This window comes from Cyanistes caeruleus, chromosome 1 (genome assembly GCF_971803275.1).
Source record: "Cyanistes caeruleus chromosome 1, bCyaCae1.hap1.1, whole genome shotgun sequence".
NCBI lineage: Eukaryota > Metazoa > Chordata > Aves > Passeriformes > Paridae > Cyanistes > Cyanistes caeruleus.
Genome location: NC_141701.1, coordinates 144,364,728 through 144,388,621, shown reverse-complemented (window position 1 = coordinate 144,388,621; position 23,894 = coordinate 144,364,728). Strand labels below are relative to the sequence as shown.

General features: G+C 38.5%; 1 protein-coding gene and 1 long non-coding RNA gene across 3 annotated transcripts in view; one reads left to right on the top strand and one right to left on the bottom strand.

Moving 5' to 3' along the window:
- The first annotated feature begins 3,005 nt into the window (after nucleotides 1–3,005).
- Nucleotides 3,006–23,894, top strand: part of UBE3C (ubiquitin protein ligase E3C) — a 71,696-nt gene continuing 50,807 nt past the window's right edge. For both annotated transcript variants that reach the window (XR_002862259.2, XM_023921917.2), the window contains exons 1-9: nucleotides 3,006–3,341; nucleotides 13,659–13,712; nucleotides 16,459–16,533; nucleotides 17,181–17,327; nucleotides 17,978–18,093; nucleotides 19,550–19,707; nucleotides 21,717–21,870; nucleotides 22,661–22,881; nucleotides 23,163–23,317. Coding sequence is in view for 1 of the 2 variants with exons in the window: in XM_023921917.2 (XP_023777685.1) it covers nucleotides 3,276–3,341; nucleotides 13,659–13,712; nucleotides 16,459–16,533; nucleotides 17,181–17,327; nucleotides 17,978–18,093; nucleotides 19,550–19,707; nucleotides 21,717–21,870; nucleotides 22,661–22,881; nucleotides 23,163–23,317 (1,146 nt within the window). In the remaining variant the exon portion in view is untranslated. The remainder of the gene's footprint in view (nucleotides 3,342–13,658; nucleotides 13,713–16,458; nucleotides 16,534–17,180; nucleotides 17,328–17,977; nucleotides 18,094–19,549; nucleotides 19,708–21,716; nucleotides 21,871–22,660; nucleotides 22,882–23,162; nucleotides 23,318–23,894) is intronic.
- Nucleotides 10,210–10,606, bottom strand: LOC111925468 (uncharacterized). Its single transcript, XR_002862262.2, has 2 exons — nucleotides 10,515–10,606; nucleotides 10,210–10,393 (listed from the first exon to the last, which is right to left on the bottom strand). It is a non-coding gene; the product is annotated as an uncharacterized LOC111925468 (long non-coding RNA).

Genomic DNA, 23,894 nt, shown 5'->3' with positions numbered 1-23,894 from the left:
CAAAGTCTTGTGGAATGTGCAATAAAGAGATGAGAGGGAAAGATTGGAGCAGGTGAGGCGGGTGGGTTAATACAGCACACACACAAGAGCAGTACTCCTATATCCTTGAGTATGTGTTTGTCAGGGCCCTGTATTGACCTGAACAGCTTCATCTGGGGCCTGCACTCACCCCACTGCTCATCGGTCCATCCAAGCTCAGGTGTACCTGTCTCCAGCCCTTCCTCCTGGAGGAACTGTGGACCTACACCACTTTCTGGCCTCTCAGGACTTGCCCACTCACCCTGCCTGGGGCTGTCAGTGAATCCTGTGTAACCACTGCCAGGCTCTGCCCTCTCTCTCTGGATCCTGTGGAATTATGTTCTGACCTGGGAGGGCATGGCCTATGCTGGGGTCACGCTGGGGGCATCCACTTTGCTTCTTTCATGGAACAACCTGTTCTTGCTGCTCCCTGAGAATATTAAACCAGTCATGGCCTTGAGGGCAAATCACAGAATCACAGGATGGCTTTTGTGTTGGAAGGGACCTTAAAGATCATCCAGTTCCAATCTGCCTGCCATGGATAGGGACACCTCCCACTAGACCAGGTTGCTTGGAGCCCCATCCAGACTGTATTTGAACACTTCCAGGGACAGGGCATCTGCAACTTCTCTGGGTAACCTGTGCCAGTGCTCATCACCCTCACAGCAAAAATTTCCTTCTAATATCTAATCAGTACCTACTATTTTTGGTTGTCCTGTCACTACATTCCATTGTAAAAATTTTCCTTCCAACTTTCTTGTAGGCTCCCTTCAGGTACTGGAACACAAGGAGGTCACTTCAAAGCCTTCTCTTCTCCAGGCTGAACAACCCCAGTTTTTCCAACCTTTCCTCATAGGAGAGGTGCTCCATCCCTCTAATCATCTTGGTGGCCTCCTCTGGACTCAATCCAGCATGTTAATGTCCTTCCTGTGCTGAGAATGCCAGAAATCATCAAGACTTCTCAGATGCTCAAAAGCTGGGCCTGTGTAATTTACCAACCACTTCTGCAGAAGGTAATGGCCAGGGTCAGAAGAAGACCTTGTGTCCTTCTGACACTGAAGCTGGAACGTGTCAAATGTGTATCAGTGAAAACCCTACTTCAAAGAAACTCTGCTCTCTGTAGTTTCATGTTTCTTTGGCTTCTTACATGAGGAGGGATTGAATCACTAAGTTGTCTTTGCTACTGATAAAGATGGCACAAACTCATGACCTAACAGACTGATTCTGTGCTAATCAAAATTGATTAACTGCTAGGGCCACCTAGACTCGTCCTTTTTTGTAGGAGACTTACAAAGTTTATCAAATTGGAAAGAATCTTGTCATGTTTGGAAAAAAAACTTACTATGTACTTCAATACAGAGTGGTGGGATATTTCATCAGCAATGCAATGTGTTGAAACTATGAACAAACATTTGAGTGGTATTTCACAATACCCTAAACCCCATCTGCATTTGTAAACAGTATTTAAGGCAGCCAGGCTTGCTTACACTGAGACAATGTTATCTGGGGAAATCCCAGGTTGATGCTTACTCTTGCCAAGCACGCATTCCCATACAAAAAGTCTGAAATTTTAAAATCTAGGCTCTTCTGAATCATCCAAATCCAATAAAATCTGAATAAATATTTCATTTGCCAATCAACTTACAGTTACAGCAGTTAAAGAGCATTGTGCTCTTGGTATGAACAACCGCAAAGCGCATACATCCTCTCCTGACATGGGTGCTTGCCATTTGTTTGTTGTAATATGCTGATGTGAGAATTCATGAGCTAGAGCTTGTGAAATCAGATTTCCACTGAAGGGAATGAAAGCTGGATTTGGCCACTTATATTTATTTACCACCTTGAGCTTCAGATCGAGTAACTGCTTTTTGTTACTGCTGTTGCCACTTTTGTATTTGGAGGAATGCAGTCACTGTTGAAAAAATGAAGAATGGGCTAAGAAATGTAAAGCAACTTCAGGTGTAGTTTCACCATCCAGATCTGGTGCTTTTACATTACAGCCTTTTTCCACTCCTCATCAGCTGAGGTCCCATTGCTGAGCAAACTTCTGTCATGGATTTTTGGGTGTATTTTCATGTATGTATTGTCAGGACTAGACAGAAGCCTGTATTGGTGTGTTCAGTATCCAGTCTTCACCCTGATCATGAAGTCTCTGCAATGGGGCCATGTCCATCACATGCCCATCTCTTCCTGGAGAAGAGGAGGCTCGGGGAGGACCTCATCCCTCTCCCTACAACTCCCTGAAAGGAAGCTGTGGCCAGGAAGGGTTGGGTACCTACTCTTAACACAGGACGACAGGAACTGGCCTCAACTTACACCAGGGGATGTTCAGCTTGGACAATAGGATTTTTTCACAAAAAAGGGTGATTAAACATTGGAACGGGCTGCCTAGGGAGGTGGAATCACCGTCCCTAGAGTTGTTTAAGAACTAGATGTGGCACTTGATGGAGGTGTTTGGTCAAAAATTCGACTCTATGATCTCGGGGGGGCTTTTTCAACCTTATTTACTCTGTGATATGTTTTTGCTACTAAAAGTAAAAATTACATATATATATACACACATATTCACATATATACATATATACATATATACACACACACACACACACACACATATATATATATATTTACATGCGTGTGTGTGTGTGCAACAAACGTGTTCCCATAGCCAAAAGACGCTGAGGGGGGCAGCCCTATGCCAAAGCCCGGCTGCACCCTCAGCTCGGTTCTCGCCCCCAGCGCAGCCGGGGCAGGATGCGGCACCACAGCGCAGTCCAGCCCCAGCCGCCCCTGCCCACCCGCAGGCAGCTCCCGTGGAGCCCGAATCAGGGAAGTTTCCCGTGGAACACCGGCAGCCGAGACAGCCCGCCCAGCCGGCCGGGCCAGCCGGGCCAGCCGGCGCCGCTGAGGGCCGGCGCGGGCCGGGGGCGGGGCGGCGGGCGCGGCCGTGTGTCGGGAGCGCGCCCGGCGGGCGGCGGGCGGCCGCCATCTTCTCTGCGCGGCCGGCGCGAGCGCTCCCTCTGCCCCCTCCTCCGCTCCCTCCTCCTCCTTCTCCCTCCTCCCACTACGCTCCGCCGTGGCCGCCGGTCAGGAAGAGGGCGACCGGGACAGCGAAGGCCGCGGGGAAGGCGGGGGACGGGGGAGCAGCCCCGCGGGGGCGGGCGGGCCGCGGGGCGCCAGCCCGGGGGGTTCGTGCGGCCCCTCCGCTCGCCCTGCCGGCCGGCCGGGCCCCGCTCCCCATGGGATAAGCTGTAAACATGTTCAGCTTTGAAGGGGATTTCAAAACAAGGCCCAAGGTGTCCCTCGGAGGAGCGAGCAGGAAGGTAAGGAGCGGCGCCCACCCGTATCTGTGTCGGTTCCGCCGTCCCCCGCCCTGTTATCGGTGCTTTTACCGTCGGGCCTTCAGAAATGGGAGCAGCGATGACTAAGGTTTAATCGAGGGGAAAAACCCTCCCCTCCTGATGATGTGTTTATCTCTGATCTCCGTGCCTCTCTGTTATTATTTTTTGTATAATCAGGCCACACAATCCCAGGCTTGTAGTGTAGTAAGAATTGTGGGAAGCGAGGAAATGTCTCCTTGGCTCGTCCCCCGGCAGGCAATCGATCGATCCCGGTGCCGTGGCCGGTGGCACCTCCCGAGCAGTCGCTCTCCAGGTCTTCCCTAGGGAGAGGACTCGGGAGACCTTCTGTCGTTTCCCTCCAGAGGGAATGTCTGGCGTGGACCTGCCTCGCCGGAGGGATGTGGGACACACACAGCCTCAGACAGCCCGAATTTCTGGGGGAGGCTTATCCACGTGAGCCGGGGCTGCCGGGTTGGTCTCTGTCAAGTTTAGGTTCAGTCAATTTGTCGTGCGCAGGGTGAGTAGCAGTTAACTGTCAGCTGTATCAGACTATTTGATCTTCTTGTGTTTATTGATGGGAAAGAAGCAGAACGATTTATTCAGATCTTGCTGATTTAACGTGGTAAGAAATGTTTAGTTCGAGCACTGAAGGGCACAGGACTTTGGAAGAATGACAGAAAGGACAAAGTGTTTTTAGAAGCAGCCTGATCTGTAGGGGTCACTTTAATTCACTGTGAAAATACTGTGTCTCCCCGTTGTCATTGGAGATAACTGTGTGGGAAGCTGATGAGTGTTTCCATTAGTGTTTTTGAATTTTAATGGGGTAAAAAGTGTTTAAGTTTTTATTACTGTGCACTAAAAGCAAGTTTGATTCTTGGAAACCTTTAAGGTTTGGCAGTACAATGAGGAAGTGAGCAAAAATACTGCAGTATGTGATACTAAAATCACAGTGAAGTTTGCATTTGGGCATATTGACTTAATCTGAAGAGGTTACTTACAGAACTGTATTTAGATTATGCAGCTTTTCCTGTGATTCACCTTCAGTTTATCTTAAGACATTTCTTTTCATTAGGCCATGTAAAGTGGCATTACATGAGTCAAAATGCCATAAATACTCCCCAGCTTAAGTAGGAGTTGGCAGAACATGCCCTGGTCCTCAGCTGTACACTTCAGCTACTTTGCAACTTTTGACCCTGACTTGCTCATAGTGTTTCTTGCTGAACATGTTGCCTCCTAAGGAAGTAAACAACTGTCATACCATCTTATTTTACACTTAACAATTCATGAAAATGTATCAGAATTATGTCTATTTTAATTATATGGGACAAATTTATTAATGTTATGCAGGCATAAATTTCCAAGGGCAAATATTAGCATGTAAAGGACTGGAAGCTGAAATTGATGCATAACCTTCACTCTGTGCAGTAGAGGTTGTGGCTCATGATGAGATTGATGCTGACTGGTGCACAGATTTTGTGATTTTACATTAGATCACTGAAGTGCTTGTGCTGCATCAGTGCAAATCAGTTACACGCAGCTTTGGGCATCAGGGTTACATAGACATCCTAGAGTGTCCTTGAAATAGCTGCTTGTTTTCAGAAGCTGTGTACAGTACTAATGAAAGAATTTATTTAAACAGTAGTAAAAACTACTAAATGCGGTTTACCTGAATTTCTGTGAAGACATACTACAACAGAGATTGCTGTGGCAAGTGTTTAAGTGGGTTCCATGTGATGCCTTAAGATTTTAGCTCTTATATTTTTTCAAATCCTATACAGCATTAGTGCATAGCTCTAAACCCCATATAACTGTCTTTACATTTTGGTTAGACAGAATAATCCCTCTGGGCCTGTTATTGAAGGACACCCTAGAGCCTCAGGCCCTGAAAAGTATAAACAAAAGTGATTTCCATGGGGGTAACAAACTAGGGGGAACATGACTTTATTACTTGAAGCTGTAATTGGAGGATTAACGCCTAATATGTAAATAGACCAAACTTATATCTGTCTGAAAAACTCATGACCATCATCCATTTTGGGTGTAGCCCCCTGGGGAGGCTTCATCTGCCCTTAATGTACCTGAAGGCCCTTCAGTAAATAGATCTGCTGTTGTCTTTTAACTTTGTCTGGTTTCTGTTTCTAATTCTGTAAGCCTGAATTAGGCATCACGTGAGTTTCTCATTATTTCACATCATAGGCTCCTTGGGGTCATGTTTCTCATATGTATTGGCTTCATTTTTACAGAAAGCTGAATTATAAATTATTTTCTTTCAGCTTTTGGTACATATACAAAAAACCCTCATTTTTTTGACAGATGCCTTTGCCCTCTCAAAAGGTGTATAATTTTAGAAAGATCCAACACTGTACCTCTGCTATGCTTTCGGTAGCTAGCTGGATACTTAGTGCTGCCTATTGTGATTCCTTTGGTAGAAGGCACATGGTAGAAGGCACAGAAACACTGGGGCCATGCAGGCTGCTTAAGAATAACTGTACCCAGTTTGGGGAAATATCCCAAATGTGGTTGCACCACTGCAGAGCAATGACAACCCCCCCTGTTCAGACATGGGGACGCTTGTTTGAGGAGCCAGTCAGTGCTAAAGATGCCAGTGGAGTCTGATGTGAGTATAACTACACCAAAATAGTGATCAGCAACACTATTAAAAGTGTGGTTTTGCTGATGGAGCTGCAGGTGCAAACAGTAAGTGTGTCGGTCACGGTTCACATGTATTGACACCTGTCTGGCACTGCCATGTAGTGTTCCCTTAGGCCTCACAAGGGACTGACTTCAGTAAGTTCTATCAGTGGAAGCACAATGATAGAAGTAAAATTGGGTACTTGCATAATTGTGACAGGCACTGAATCTAGTGTGCCTTCTCATCACTAGCTTGTATAGCATTTTTGAATTACAAAGACAGCTTTGGGTCTGTTTTTGCACTGTTGGCATTTTATATTCGTGTGTTGTGGTCTGAATTGTGTATGCTCTTGAAAGGCACTTCAGTCCACCCATATCAAGCACCACTTGTTTTTGTTCTAGTCACAGGCTGCAAATTAATGTTCTCAAAATTACTATCTCAGTGAGTAATCCTTTCAGAATATTACTGTAGCATTATGATAATACATTGTACAAAAGTGTGAAATTGTCAGTGGTATTGTCAAGGCTTGGGCTTTTTCTTCCATACCTACTTTCAAGAATCTGCTGATTCATCTGGACTGTTGGCCCTGTGTTTTAGGTTGTAGATACAGAATTTTATTTACACTGTGACAAGCTAATTTTAGAGGAGTTTATTTATTTATTTTTATTTTTGGGGTAGTTTATTGTCATGTTTAAAACATGGTTCTTTGCTTTATGAGACTCTTCAAAAGAAATTTTCAAATTTAGTTTAATTGTAACTGGCAAACCAGTTACAATTACAATACAATATTTTTGTGCTTCCTAAGTAAAGTACCCTCCAAAAATGGATGCTGTTATTGGAGTTCAATACGGGAATGTCTTGAGTTACTCATGGACATTTAGTACAGTAATTGTTGACTGGAAGGCTGTGGCTGCAGAGTCTGTGGTGTGTTAGGCAGGAAATGCAGAGCTGTGGATGGCTTGGGGTGTAGCTCAGATTGGCCTCACAACCCAACTGTGCAAGGGACTGGAGCAGATGGTCCCTTCACCTGGCTGCTTCCCAGCCCATCCCCTATGTCCCGTGCAGTGAACATATTTCTGCTAGGTGGAGTATCACCACGCCTTCTGGGGACAGCTGGCAGCTTTCACTGATTGTAGCATGACATTCAACACAGCACAAAATTGGTTGAGCTGCATCAGACTGATTTGGGACAGTCAAGCCTAGTGTTACTTCATTAATTTCAGTAGTATTAAAAAAAATCTGAGGTAGCAATGCTTTACTACATCCATGTAGGGGATCCCCAGGCCAGTGCTGAGATGTATAAGGGGCTCCACATTGTGGGGCTCCACATTGTTGATCATGTTGTAAAACATATAAATGACCTTGGAAGTCTAACAGGAAAAATGGGTGAAAGAATGTTAAGTCAAATGTATAGTATCATTTGAGCTATTTAAACTATGCTTTTACAAATCCTAAGACTGTTTGAAATATTTTTAAATTATAATGTATTATGAGATGATTTTAAAAACCCTCTCCTTTTTCAGAATTTATAATACAGATGAATTAGCACTGTCATGAAAGTGAAAACAATTGAGTTTGGGGTTCTTTTTGATCTTTGGCTTTTTTGTGGAAGACGTAGAAGCTTAATGAGCTAATGAGCAAATATTGATGACTCCAACTGTATTTTAAAAAGTCTCAGTAATTTCTTTTAATATGGACATTTTTACTAATCAGAGATCTTCAATTTACAAAGTTTTTTATATTTTAATTTAGTAGTTACTGATTTGCTTTCTTAAATTAATAGCGTAACATTAAATATTAGATTCTTGTTTATATTTTCCCCTGCTTTCAGCTGAACTGCAGAGGTAGAACTCCAGAAGCACTTTGTTTGCTCTTTGTTGTCTGTGTTCTGCACATGAAATAACTTCTTGTGGAACTGAAATTATAATTTTACAAACATTAGGCTGTAAAATTGCCAGTGTATTGAGAGATCTACCATGTTTGGATTAGTTGTTGTGGTAGATACCTGTAGGGTGTAAGTATTGATTGGACAGTTAAAAAACAGTTTTGTTTATCTCTTACTGTTTGATTGATTGATTGAGGAAAATAGTTAATAATTCTAGGAAGGAAAAATTTTTAATTTATTATAACTTATTTGACCCTACACCATGCCATAAATGAAGTTAAATGATGCTAAGGATTTATAGCATGGGAATTCTAGATTGGAATTACAAATTGAGTGTTTATTTTTGAATGGTAGAAAAGAATTGCAGTGCTTTGCTCCCTAAGAGCTTTGTTCCATCGCATGGGCACGCACGTAGCTCTGTGTGCAGGTACATACTCATTCTGAGTCAGCCAAAATCTTGCAGTGTCACAGCATAAGTCTTGAAATACTCTCAGAATTTCAGATCTGTGGCATGCAAGTATGGGCAGACCATCATGTTGTAAAATAATGACTGCCTGTCAGTAGGAAACTGCACAGTTAGTGCATCCTTTATTCCTAGGCATTTTTTTCTCTCTGTAACATTTGAAATTCTCATTTGAAAGCAAACTACAACAGATGGAGTTGTAGTTAGCTGACAGCAGTGATTACGCTGTTGTTTTCAGTTACATGCTATTTTTTTACATTCAAAACAAAAAGTTTCTGCTTTTATAAATACATTATCCCTCCTTGTTCCTGAGAAAATGATGAGTCACAGAATGGTTGGGGCTGGAAGGGACCTTAAAGATTACCCAGTCCAAACCACCCTGTCAGGGGCAGGGACACCTTCCACTAGAAATGCTCACTGACAGCTCTGTGTACAATATTCATCTTAAAAATCTTGACAGGGACAAACTGAGCATAAATGTAAAAGCAACTTTCTCGTATTTCAGTTGGCCTCTAGAGCCTCCAGTCAAATTCTGTTTCCACCCTGTGTGGTTTTGTGGGTACCAAGATAGAAGAGGTTCCAGATCCTCCCTACATCCCACGGTAGATTTCAGCTAAAATGCCGAGGTGTTTTCTAGTAAGCATTGTGACATTGACTTCAGCAAGGCCAGGCTTTGCCAGGTCAAATGCCTCCTCCTGGGCAAAGATCAAACTCCCTTCTTCTGCAAGATTGTCTGCTCTACATATAAACATAGCTCTGATTATTTACATCATTATTAAGAAGAATCACAAACTGGTTAAAAGCAAAATATTTCATGCTGCTGAACATACTCAGACATGTTCAATGGAATTTAAATTATTGCGGTTCATTTCAAGACACTGTAAGCCTTTTAAAATGCAAATGTCTTTTACTATTCAGATTTAAAAAAAAAAAACCAATTAGAGTTCATCTTGTCTAAAATAATTTCAGGAAATAGAAGCATTGTTGAGAAGGTGGGGGTTATCTCCCAGTGGCCACATTTGTTCTGTAAAAATAAATGTTAGAAAATTTTCCATTTATTTGCTGGAGTTACTGAATACTTCATTGAAAGGAATTTTATTCCATTAATTGCTTAGGTCACTTCATTTGTTTTGGGAATTTGGGTACTGATTTTTATGTGGTTCAAGTTAAATTCAGCTGTAAAGTTGTGTTCCTCATTTTAAGGGAAGAAAAAAGATTCAGGTTCCTGGAATTTGTAGATGAAGACCATGCAAGTTTTTATAATTGTCTCCAAAAACTAAAAGATGAAGTGTTTATTTGTTTTTTAAAGAAAATTTCATAAAAAGTCATGCATTGTTCTTTGCATGATCTCTTGTAATGTGAAATTCAAAACATTCTCAGCTACTAACCAAAATAAACCCTATTAATTTATAAAGAAGCATCAAACATGAATGAATTATTTTTTTTGCTTCACTGTGTTATTATTAATTTTTTTAAATATCAGTGTTTAGCTAGTACCTGAAAATAATTATTCAGTTTCATCTTTGCATCTGGGCATATTTAGATTTTAAATTTATTTGCTATATGGTAGCTTGATTAACATAGCTGTCCAGGAATGTTCAATTTCATATTATAAGAGACATAAAATATTAAGATGTTGAAAAGGATTTGATTATATACATTTTGTTTTTCTGAATCTGGATTTCGAGCCAAGAGGGCTGAAAGTTTATTTCTTTCAAGACAAAGTGTTCAAATGCAGAAGGAAAAGAATAATAGTTTCTGTATTTGTGTACCTTATTCAGTCTTTGTCTAGGATATGTGAAAGCTAGGAGTTGTGCAAATATACTTTTGCAACCACAGGGTGAATATCAGCAAAACAAGGATAAGAAAACAACTTTAATTCAAATTTATTTTTTTTTTTCATTATGGATTGAACTGCTGTTTTTGAAGCACTGACATTGACATCGTTTCACTGTCAGATGTGGCTGATCTCAGCTGCTGCCTTGTGGCAGTTCTGCCACCAGAACTTTGCTGTGCTGAATAGCGCAATACACGGAAGTGTACATTATCCCCATCTGCAAATTTACATTTCACATGTTACTCAAAATTTCTTTGGTGGCACTCACACGTTTCCCTCTCTGGGTACTGTCTTCTATCTGCTTCCCTATTTGCACCTCTTTCTTGCTTCTGACTTACACTTTGAGTCATCATCTGTAATGTCACACTGTATCGCTGTCACATAGGCTTTCTCTGCTTTCTTGTTTCTTTTGCCGTGCCTCGCAGAAAACTTCTCAAATTGGGTTTTCATGGTGCTGCAGCTCACATGCTAGAGCAGAAGGTCGGCTGTCTTTTCTCTGTTGGAGAAAGCATCAGGCGGGATAAGGACTGCCACATGTCTCCCACATTGTATGAATAAACACATGGAAGGTCTGTTCCTGTTCTGTACTTGGGAGGGCAAGCCCTGAAGGAAGGAAGACCACATCATAAAAAGTCAGGACTATGATTCAGGGAATGGCTTTTCACTCTTTTTAAGGTAGGGGTGGCAGAGTCAGGAGAAGCTCATGCTTTGTTCCCCTTACCTTGTCTGCCTGCCTACCTTGAAAGGAAGACTCAGCACCTGATGTGTGTGTGCCTGTCTGGCAGGTGGAGAAAGACTGTGGCATGAGCAGCACAGGATCAAGGAAGGTGGGGAATAGGAGTGAGCCTGGTGTGATTTTTGGGAGTTCCATCTCCTACTGTGGGGAGCCCTACCTGTTGGCAGCAGGAGAGGTGCTGGAGCTGCTGCTGTTGCTGGCAGCAGTCAGGAGACTCTGGGTGGGAGTTGTCAAACGTGCGTTGTCATTCACAACCAACCACAGAAAAACAGCTACTGAGTCTGGCTCCTTTTCACAGTGCTGGTTGTCACAGGCCGGTTCAGGGAGGGTTTCAGAGGTGACTGCAGTTACCACTCTTTAAGAATTTATTTTGATAGCATGCCCTTTGTATTGGAAGATTATTTCATGGTTTTTTCATCTCTTTCCTACTGCAGGTTTGTTTTCTTTTGCACATGCATGGTTACTTTTTAATTTATGCAGAGACATTGTATTCCAGCTTGCTTTAGTAACTCTTTAAGGGGTTATATTTTTCTTGAATTTAATTTAAATGTGTTCTTCAGTCATAGTTATGCTCTGTATCGTAACTGTGTATATCTTGTGAACATGAGTAACAGTATTATTTTACACATAATAATTAGCTAAAGGTGGGATATGCATACCTGAATATTTTATTGTCTTAGGACAGTTCTTCTATTTAATTTAATTTATACTTTAACAAGTTGGTGTTTTTCTTTACAAGTACTCAAAGCAAGTATGTGGCTGACTAAAAGCTTTTGTTAGTTTCAGAGTGGATTGGATGAAAGACTGATTGCTACAAAGAGACTCAGTTCTTCATTAGTGAAAAGCTGGTGATACACTAAGGATATGCTGCCCTGTTACATCTCCCTCCCTCTTCAAATGATTTGAAATTGTTTCTGTTAAACCCTCTGGACAGTTATTTTCCTTTATCTACTAATAATTTGTATTTTATGTCTTTGCTTGTGTTTTTTCATACCATTCACTATTCACACGTAGCAGTTTATTTTCCCTTACCTGTATTTTGTTCTGCTTTTTCTTCCAATTCTCTCTGAAGTGTAAGGACAAATTACAAAATGTTGTTTCTAAGCAGAAATGCACTTTACATGGTGCTGTCTGCGGAATGATCACTTCTAAACTGGGACATTTCGCCAGCTTCTTTCAGGTATCATCTCTTGAAAAATTCCTGAAACTTTAAGCCATTTGTTGGTTATTAATTTAGTACCTTGTTTTGTCTTTGTGTGTGCCTTTCTGTACTGCTTGAGTGGAGATACATCATCCTTGTGTATGGACTCCCTTACGTTTGTTTGTACTGTGTTTAACATGTGGAACAAACCCTGTCTTTAGAGGGCAATAGCTGTAGTTAGTGGTGTCCTTGGCCATAAATACTGTCTTTAGAGGAAAGATGGTTAACCTTCTTGTGGGAATTTTTTTTCTTTTTCACTCTCTTGGTGGTCTGTGTTAGAGTATTTTCCATCATAAAGAAACAAAGAGAATCATGATTTTGCTTCCTCTTTATCATCAAAAAAGAAATTCAAAAGAGTTTTGCTATAATTTTTTTGTATCTGCTGATAGACATTGAAAGTATTTGAGTGCAGTTATTTCAGTTGTAGTTGAATATTTATAAACTTTTGTTTGCCAACTTCAAATTGATTTTTCTGTATTAAAATACAGTACATTTTCAGCTTAAGTGTTTTTTAATTTCTTAGCTTCTAATAGGGCTATAGGGGCATACAGAGAAAAACGACGTTGTCATATGTGTCATGGTGTCAAAAATTGAAAATAGTTTCCTTAAATCTGCTGTGTGTTTTTGACTGGATTTGGGAAGGTGCCAGGGTGCTTTCATCTCCTGTTGCCTGCAGTGGAAACTGAATACTGTGCATCAAAATTGAATTATTTTGTATATTTCCTTGGAAATTACCCAGAACCATCCAGTAAGAGACTCTTGCAGATAAAGCTTTGATTATATGTTGTAATCTATGATCACTCATATAAGCTTGTGGTTTAAAAGCTAAAGCAGGTTTTTTTTTGTTGTTGTTGTAATAATACTGGGTCTTGAGGCCTCATAAATAGTTCAGTGTTCTTGTCTTGGTGAGATCACTGTCCTGAAAGTTTTGATGCATAGCCTTAATTAGGGTAAAGAGTTCAAAATTTTAAAAGAAAAAAATCCTGCCGTTTATGCTGTGTTTCTCTTGACATCTTTTCTAGACAAGCTTTGAGAAAAATGATAAGTAAATATTAGAGCTTCATGCTTTTCTGCAAGCTAGACAAAAGTGTGGGGCTTTGGAAGAGGATGTGATTGCTCTGAATGTGCCACAGCTTGCTGTGTGCACCTGGGCCAGGGATTTATGTACCTTCCAGGCAAGGAAAACACTCAGACCTCTGGTATGATCTGGTGGGACTGGGACCTTACTGTGCACCAGCTCTGCCATTTGTGAATGGGTGATGTTTGCAGGCATGCTGAGAACACAAACATGGACAGGGATCAGTACAGTTTGCTGCTCTTTGCTGGTCCCTTTTCTTAAGGACATAACTTCCCTCCATCACTGTTCTTTTGGGAGGGCTGCATGTCATGTGTTTGTGAGTTGAGAAAATGATTAACACCGACTTTTCTCTGTGATTTACGTGTTACGAATTTTGAGCAATCCCTGAAGTCTGCATTAAAAATCCTGAACACTGTTGAAGCACGTTTGAATGAAAATGCAGTAGTGTCTTTATTTGTGTCTTATAGGAAGAAAAGGCTTCTCTCCTTCATCGTACTCAGGAAGAAAGGAGAAAACGAGAGGTAAAGTAACCTGTAAGCGTTTGCCTGCCCACTGGATTTTTCTTTGGTGTTACACTTACAGTGCAAAGTACTTCTGCTGCAGTCGTACTTAGTTCAGCAATGTTTTCTTTCAGTTTGCAAGTTCTGCGTAGTCTTAAAGTGTGCTTTACTTGGCAAAACAATTTGAGTGCTTTAAGATGTTGCTTAGAAGTGCTTTTCATCTCAAAAGAAGATAAGCATACACTGGGTATAAGTGTATAAGTAGTGGATAAGCAAAGGGAAATTTTCCTTCTATTTTGGTGTTTATTTGATCTAGTCTTTGTTGAGAAAAGATAAGGATTCAGCTAATAAATTGCAAATTTTACCTTCTCCATAATCTACTAAGGGCTGGTCTCAGCAAACTTGCTTCTGTTCCTGCTTCTGCTATGGTTTCTTGGCTGACCTTTAGTACTTCACTTCCCCAGTGTGTGCCTCAGTTCTGTGAAGGTAAAAATCAGAACAGTGATTCTTGAATGCTTTGAGAAGCTGATGTGTGAGGCTTTAAGCAGCCTTAATACTGATTTGTAATGGAAGCTTATTGCTCTGGAGAATTCAGTCTGGAATAATGCAAAGGAGGAATAGGCACTGAAATGAAGAACCCAAAATTTAGTAGTATGGAATTTGAGTCCATGTTAATTTTGTCATTTTCCCCCCACCACTCCCATATAAATTGAAAAAAATTTAGTGTTAAATACTGATTAAAAAATATAACTATGCAGGTTTCATGCTCACAAAGAAAACAGCTCTTTGGCCCTTAAAGATATGTTTGACCCATGCTAGATTAAGCACAAGTTCTGCAGTGGCTCCTCAGTTTTAGTGGACTGCTTTCTTTTCTCTCCAACTTGGGTGTGCAGTTATGAACTTAGTCCAAGTATGAATGTACCAGGATTTCACCTGTTTATTTAGAATTCTATGTTATGAATCAGCTTTATCATCAACAAGTCCTTAACAACATATGTAAAAGTTCTTCGTTGTGGTCCATAAACCCATTCATTTGCCTGTCTCTCTCCTTGGCAATGCTGATGCAGAGCCATACCCTCATCTCAGTGGAGGTACACATGCGCACTCAGTGATTTGCTGTGGCATGGAGCACATTTTTCCCAAATGAATGACTCCTCTGAGAATAAAATCAGCTATGGCTTTTTAAAACTGCCTGTAGCAGAATCTTGGCAGTGACCTCAGACTTCAAACCTTTGCAATTAGGAGTCTCTAATAGACAGTTATGTGTTCTGAGATAAAATCAGTACCTAGATAGAAGGAAACGTTATCTGTGTTTTAGTTGAGCCTTACATTATGGTTATGGAGAGACACCACCTCTCTGAAACTCTCTTCTGATTGCACTTTTACTGTCAAAACTTTGGAGAGAGAAATACCCTTTGGCTTATCAAAATTTTGATTTTGACCCATGATTTAGAGGCAGTCTGAGTCTTCAGGAATCTGCTTATTCAGATAAGTTGCTTTAAGAACCCAGGCTTTCCAAGAAAAATAAATTAGGCCTTGGGTAGCAATTTTGTCTGGTGTTCTCTCTGGTCAGTTCAGGTTGTGCTTTTAAGTTGAATGTGTCTTTATAGGACAATAAATTGGAAATCGAGGTTTTGGGACTTGGAAGTTTATGTGAACTCTCCAAAAGTATTTTAATTAAATTTATGAAAACATTTTGGTGTTTTGTTTTGCCTGGTGACCCTCAGAATTACAGGTTCAATATAGTTTAAGGATTGATTTGGTTAAAATATCTCTTTTTAAAGCTGGTTTCTTAATCCTTGTACTTTTCCTTTAACCAGAAGTTGAAACCAGCTTTGTAGCTCTATGTTCATGAACAGCTCTTTATTTGCCCTCTTTTATTCCCTAACAAACCATATGGACATTGTTAGAAATATAATTACAGTAGCGATTTCCCATAGATACTTATTGTAATGGGATATGCTTAGGGTGTTGGCAGGGAACCCTCCAAGAACTCTTTCCACAGCATCTCAAGCTGGCTTTCAGTTCCTCCAAGCCATTGTAAAGGGGTGATTTTTGCTACTCTTTCCACCTACTAAGGAAGATGTCATAGAAGGATTCACTAAATATGTCTGGTTTGGAAAAGAGATTAAGAATTTTTATTAATTTCTATATTTTGCTCCTGGGCACAATGACCTTTAAGCCTCATTATCCTTTTGACAGAGGTACTGTCTCCAAATAACTGATTTTTTTTGATGGTTTTCCCCACATCTAATATATATTATAAAATAATAAAAATAATATTAATTTTATTTAATATCTAATATTAATATGAATTAATATGAATTAATTACCATGATAATGCTTTTATATTATTTGAATGAAAACAAATAAGTGGGTTGTCAGTGTTTGCTGCTCTATGCAGAAAGAGGAATGGTGTCACTGAATTTGATGAATCCTTCAATATTTTTTAACATAGTATTAAGACTTTGTCTAATGAAATGCATTAACAATAAAGTGATGCAAAGTAAAAAAATATTTAATTGATTTCTGTAGTATTACAGATTATTTTGCAATGTTTAATGGTAAATTTGCATTTAAAAACATAAAAAGCATTCTCACTGATTTATGTGTATCGGGTACAAACATTAAAATAATGTATTTTACTAATCATTACTGCATAATTTTCATTAAAAGGCCATATTGAATACAAATATATTTGATAAAATGGTAGAAATGAGAGTCAGTTCTGTGGTGTTGATTTCAGTTTTCTTACTTTGTTTTACAGGAAGAAAGGCGGAGGCTGAAAAATGCAATAATAATCCAGTCATTTGTAAGAGGGTACAGAGACAGAAAACATCAAGTCAGTACCTGGTTATTTAATTAGAAAGATGCTAAATAATTTTGCTGAAAATTAGACTTTCTAGTAATAAATAATTTCATTGAAAAATCATTTTGAGTATTTGAGAAAGTGGAAGTTCCTTTTTCCCTCCTGACATTTTCATTTCAAACTCAATATTTTAGTAAACAGATGTATATTCTGCAAAGCATGGATGTGACTGGACCTGAGTGGGATCCTGCAATTTTTTTTAGCTGATAAATTGGATAAAAAACATTAGGTATTAAGGCCTTTCACACACCATTGGAGCTTTTAATTTTTTTTGCAGTATGGCTAAGGTGGTAGTTTGAGTCAAAAAGTTGTTCTAAGTTGGTGTTGGAGAGATTTTTCTAAGAAAGAGTTTTGTTTAAGTTTGTTAATTTGAGTAAACTAGACTAAAATGTTTGATGTGATAATGCTTGATAAGCAACAGATTTGTTGCAACTGTACTTTCTGAGTTACAGAATGGAGTTATGGCTTCAACTATGATATGTGTATATTTTGATCTCTTAACAAATGTGTTGTATCTGTTTTACTACTTTGCAATCTCACTGGATGGGAGGCTGAAATTTTGCATCTCCGTTTTAAATCATAACCATTGCTGATACACTGATGCGTGTTTTGTTTTTAAGTACTCTATCCAAAGAAGTGAATTTGATCGCTGTGCTAATTTGGCCCAGTCTGGAGGAACCTTTTCCACTGCTAATGGAGCAAATTTGACTCTTTTAGTTCGTCAATTACTCTTTTTCTATAGGCAGAATGAGGATTCAAAGCGTTTGGTGAGTACTGTTACATACTTTGGTCATAGTCCTTGCATTTCTTGCACTTCTAAAGTAGTCTTTCACTTGAAAGTGCAATTTTCACTGCACTCTGTTGATTTTCATTTAGTCACAATAACTTAAAATTAGATTTTACAACACATAGTATGTGAAATGAAGTCTTGAAAAAATCCTATGTGTGTTATTCACAGTAAGTTTTAAAAAATAATATACTTCTATTAGGATTTTAATTTTTAGATAGTCTTTCTGCTTAGCCCCATGGTCATTCCCAGGGTGTTAGGGTGATATTTTTTTCCTCACTGTTCAATATTGCTGGCATATCAATTGCAAAGTCACTGCCAGCTTCTCTAATGTATAAGTATGTTTCATAGTGGCTGTTAATAATGGACATGAAAGAATTATGGCTGTTTGAAAACAAAAAAAACAGGTGTTGTAATGCAGTCTTGTCTTTGAAAGTTTAGTACTAGTGGTCATGGAGTTAATAATGAGTAACAATTTTTTTTTCTCAACTGAGCATGATTCAGTCTGAGCTTGTGTTTTTTAAGTCCTCCAAAGGTATCCACAACAGCATTGAAATATTACTGTCTGAATTGCCATAGATAATAGAACTTGTCATTATAAACTGTGAACTTGTGCATATCTTGTTGCAGGTATGGATGTGTCAAAATTTAATTAAACAGAGTTCTCAGTTTGTTAAGCAATTGGATGGTCCAGACAGACTTACTTGCTTATTCCAAATAAAAAGACTGTTGGGGCTGTGTTGCAGGTAATTTCTTTCTTTCTGTGTGCTACTATGTAAAAAGTGTTCAGAAACTATGCTGGGCACTTGTTTGTTTCTTTTTGCAGCAAGTGAAATACTAAGTGCACATTAATTTTATGTGGAGGACTGTTTATATTAAGTATCTGTTGGCCATGGTATAGGATACCTGTTCTTTTGCAGAGCAAATCAAATGTTCTTAGGCTCTGTTGACTTTCAAGTTCAGCATGTTCTTAAGGGATTCTCTCCTAGGATAGGCCTGAGTACGTTCTTAACTGTTTTTGTATGGTGATAACATTGGCAATATTTGTGGAAACCAGGTTTTTGTGGGAACTGATAGTGTTTAGGTATTATTGTCTGAAGTAGACTAATGTTCCAAGGATATGCTTTGGATAGATGTTATTTTAAAACTAATATCATTTAATATGCCTTTCCTCGCTATTTTGAGCTGAGGGCATATTAAGCAGTTATATTATTGGCTTTAGAATTAAATTTATTATTTGTAGTGGGAGGATCACAGGAAGGTAAATCTGTTAAGGTGACTTGAATATCTGGCAGCTATTATTATTATTATTATTATTATTATTATTATTATTATTATTATTATTATTATTATTAAATGTATTTGTTCTTATCAATAATAGGGACTAATTACACTCTGCAGAGCTTTAAAATACTTGATTTTTAGAAAATTGTTTCATTCAAGTCACTGAAGCTTGTGTTGTTATAAGTGTGTAAACTTGCATGTAGGATAAACAGTGACATGAGATACTAAAGAAGATTTGGGTGTGGGCTTTAATGTCCATGTGCAATGGGACACAGCTGTGGTGTACAATGGAATTGTACATTTTCACTACAGTGGAAACTGTGTTTGTAATTGCAGCTCTTAATATGGGTGGGGAAGAAAGCACATTGTTAGGGCAGGTTAGGCCATACACATCTCACACTAAAAAATACATTGAATTCTAAACAGGCTCTTAATCATCAGAATTTCTGTGCTTACTGGTAGCTGTTACATAAGTAACTTGTTAAAAGGGTGGGAATGGTTGTAATTTTAATATTTCAGTCTGTAATCAAAGGTGTATTGTGTGAGTTATGCACATGATGTTCCCTAGCACCTGTTCCCAGCCTGTGTTGCTCTGGGGCTTTCATGGCTTCACTTGTAATATAGTGGTACATGTTGGTAAAACATGTATTACTCTTTGCTTCTCTTCCAGTTTATGCAGTAAACCTCCAAATTTTCGGATTACTCAGAGCAAGAATTTAGTAGGATTTAAAGGTAGAATGCCATATTTGTAGATACTCTTAAAATCAGGAGTTATTATTGTAAAGATGCCATCAAAAAGATGTAGCTAAACCACTGACAGCATCTGGAAACCATGTAGATAGATATAAGTTACTTTAAGGTGAATGTGTGGTGAAATACGAGAAATATCTTGTTAAATAATTGTAATTTCATTTATAGGCTACTGCAGAATTGCAATGATGACAGTCTGAATGTTGCACTTCCTATGAGAATGCTTGAGGTATTTTCATCTGAGAATACGTATTTGCCTGTTTTACAAGATGTCAGCTATGTGACATCATTAATTGAACAAATTTTGCACTACATGGTTCAAAAAGGTGAGTAGCTAGAACCAGAAGTTCTGGGAAAAAATCGAAAATTGAGCACCTGAAGCCCATATTGTTTAATCAAATTTTGTCTTTACCACAGACATGATGAATAAAGTGCTGCATTCACTGACCTATACATTAGGTGGATATTGTCCTTGTAATGAGGTCATGGCTTGAGAAATTACTGCTTGATTTCTTTGGAAATTCTGTTTATAAATTGAATATTCTACTAAGTTATTTATACAGACCTGTAACACAGATTTTGAGAGTAGGTGGATATTGCCGAACAAAAGCTTTATTCCAGTACCTGTATAACACTCTCACATGGACACACATGCTGTGGCAGATTTAAGCTGCAGTTGTGTAGAAGCTGGCCATTGTGTTGCAGTTCTGTTCTCTGTAAATGTTAATATTTGTTATTATTCTAGATTGGCATTACTTTTTCATCCTTAGCAGAGATGTGACCTGGCTTTTATTTCTCTCCTACCATCATCAGCAAAACTGCTTGCTAAACTGCAGTCAGTTTGCACACCTGTGCAAACATACCAAAAGTTAATGAATTGGATAGCTGGTACCAAAATGATGTTTAGTTGCAAAGAAACTTTATTATTCTGGAAATGTCCAAAATAAATTATTTTGCCTTTTTGATATGGTGGCTTGAATTTTCAAAAATTGTGGATCATGAGGAAAGACAAAAACATTTTGAAATAAATCTCTTGGGTCCAGCCTCTTTGGTATAAAATGCAGAAAGAGCATCTTCCAATCATTGGTTATTGGAATATGTCTATATAATATTTAAAGTACATTCAGTGGACTTGACTACCTAATCCTGTTACTAAGGACTGTATGTTGAAGTCACTGTGAGAAAAAAAATTACTGTTTTTGTAGCACATTTATTTTACTTGCCTTGGCATAACAAAAACTGTATATTTATCTCATTGATTTTTATATAATAAATATGTCTTCCAAAATGCATGTTTTTGTTCTTTTAGTATAATAATCTGTCTTCACAAGTGATATATAAAAGTTTGAGTTTATAGAATCATATATGTTTTACTAAAATTTACCTTTCTGATTACTTATAATGAGAACAAAAAGAAATGGTTTTGTGCAAATGCAAACGTTCTGTCTTCTAATTATTTTTGATGCTTGACTTGTAAAGAATCTGTTACCAGTTTTCATTATTGTATGTTTTTGGATGTAATTTGCCTTCCATGTGTTTCTGGTCAGCATTGCTGAGTTATTCCTTTATGGGGACTTCTACTGTGACAAGTTAGGTGGTCCCTGAGAAGGGTTCTTAGACTGGACTCTCAATGTTGTGACACCATTTATGTGTTTACAGTGTTCCTGTAATTGTGGAACTTGTGTCTTAGTTTGGGAGTTCATTGAGCATGAAGGAAGTTGGTTTAAGAAGAATGAAATCACGTGGTTTCGTTTGTACTTCAGTGAGACAAAAATAAATTACTCCCTATGCATGTCTTTATGGCATGGGTGATAAAGCATTTTATTATTGTCTGAGAGAACCCTGTTCTGGAATTAGTGAATGTATTCTTCAGCCTGCTAAGTAAGGCAAGGTGGTCACAGAATTGGGACATTCTGCCAGCAGACTTCTTGCCTGTATGATGCAGTTGTGTTTTGGAGTAGAGTGGAAAATTGTTCATTTCTGGAAGAGTGGAAGGACAGCATGACTAGAGTCACTTAAAGGAGAAAGAGAACATTTTTTTCATAAATCATTATTTTAAAATCGAATTATTCACTTCATCAGCAAGAGTTGATTGATCTTTGAAAACTGACTCTGAATATGGTTATTTGTGAATGATTTTATAATTTGGTGTTTCCAAAGAGATTGCTCATATAGCCTGTTACGTGAATATGAATGTGATTTGGACAATTGTAAAATGTCTTCCTAAGCTTCATATAGTGAATTATAAAGTATTTCTCAACTTAATTTGTCTTATTTTATATTGGAAAGAAGAAAAATAATGCTGTGTTTAAAAATTACTTTTTTTCACTTGCAGGCTACTACAAGTCGCTTTATTTGTTAATTAACAATAAGCTTCCCTCGAGTATTGAGTATTCTGATGTTTCTCGTGTCCCTATTGCAAAAATACTTCTGGAGAATGTTCTGAAGCCATTGCACTTTACATATAGCTCCTGTCCAGAAGGTGCAAGGTAAATAAAGATAATATTAAACATTTGTGTACTCATTTGCTATAGTCAGAGGTGCAGTTTGTTGTTGTCTGGTGTCCAGCCATTCTTTCAGTGCAGTTTGTTGATTCATTTGTACAGTAATTATTTATTGGTAACATTGTGCATCACTGAAACAACGTAGTTTCAGGTGTGTTTAAGAAAAGGCAATAAAATGCTGAATGCTGCAATAAACAGAGCACAGAGAATAGCAAGTATCACAGTACATAGGAATGAGGGTGTGGAAAAGGTAGATGAGAGCAGAGATGCAGCTAAGGGTAGATGAAAAGAATTTTAGAGTTCAAAAGAACTTTGTGACAGATGGGCTGAGGTTTATGGAGAGAAATTACTAAGGTAGCTTACAAGCAGAAAGAGTCAGGTATGTAGACAGAGGGAACATAAATTCAGGTTGTATCACATGCAGTAGTGTGTTTTGTTAGAGTAGGATTTTGTGTAAAAGGGGTTTTTCAAATGTAGTTTTTTTTCAATATTATAAAAGTATTTAACTTCAGAATAGTTTTCTTTAGTTCAATAATTCAATAGTTAATGAAGAGTTTAAAGGATAAAATTGCATCTATGATCATCAGGAGGAGGATTTAGTGTAAGGAGTTAATTTTTGAAAAATCTGATGTAACAGGATGGAATTAATGGAGAACATTTTTGCAGTCCTCTTGATGGATGTGTTCATACTTGCAAAATGATCTATTGTTCCATTGGTATAATTGTAGGAAATTTTGCCTGTATTTTCTATAGCAACAATATTTCTTCCTTTCAGGCAGCAGATTTTTGCAGCCTTCACAGAGGAGTTTCTGGCAGCACCTTTTACAGATCAGATATTCCATTTCATCATTCCAGCGCTTGCTGATGTGCAGACCATTTTCCCTTATGAACTCTTTCTGAATGCACTATTATTAGCAGAAAGTGGATGTTCAAGAGGAAGTGATCAAGCCCCATGGCTCTTCTACTTTGTGTTAACAGTTGGAGAAACATATTTGGGTGAGCAAGCTGGGTGGGCAGTTCATAGTTTTTTTCATATTGGAATTAATATGTTACATATTTTCCCAACATGTCTCACTTCCAAGTAAAAAGGACAGTCTGTGGATAAAAGTGTTGGAGAGATCTGTTCTGTTACCTATTATTACCTTTTCATTATAAAAATGCCCTATTTTGATAAGATTTGGCATAACTTGTTTTGGTCAGGTATTTCTAGTAAAATATTTTTTATAGCACAGTGTCATCTCACTGATGCTCTTTTGTTTCAATGTGTGGTGTTCTAGGATCCCTTTCAGAGGAAGGACTTCTTGTGTATTTGAGGGTACTCCAAACTTTTCTCTCTCAGCTGCCTGTGTCTGCTGCTGGTACAAATTGTCAAGATGCAAACAGTGATTCTGAAGATGAAGATGAAGAGATCAGTAAAATGACAACTACACTGGTAAGCAGTGCAGAATTCCTGTGAATGGATTTGTAGTGCAGCAGCAGCAACAGCAGATAGGAAAAAACATGATCACTCTGAAGTCCACTATTTTTCCATAGGTGTAGAAGGAACCCTGTTTGCTTCTTAAAGATTGATGACTGTACACTGAAAGCAAATGGAACTGATTATTTACATTAAAGCAAACTCCTTACTATAATAATAGACCCTAAATTACAGATAGCATGTCTGTGGAAGTACAAAGCTTTTATTTTAAAAAAGGCTTAAAATTGCATTTTCACATTTGTATTTTACAGAGATTTTCTTACTCTCTATTCTGTAGGTCCATGATGATGCTGAGATATCATGAAATACACTGATACTTCAGTTTAGTATTTTAATTACTTTTTCTTATGGAAAAAACTACAAGTTCAACTAAAGTCTTTATCCCGTAGAATAGGTCTGTATATACCCATTAACTCAAAAGCCCTCAAAGGGAAACACCTGCTTTCTGTAATAATAGACAGAGACACTGTTATAAATGGAATTTCTTCACTATAGTTTAAACTTAGAATAAATCTGTGCTGACTTTAGCCTC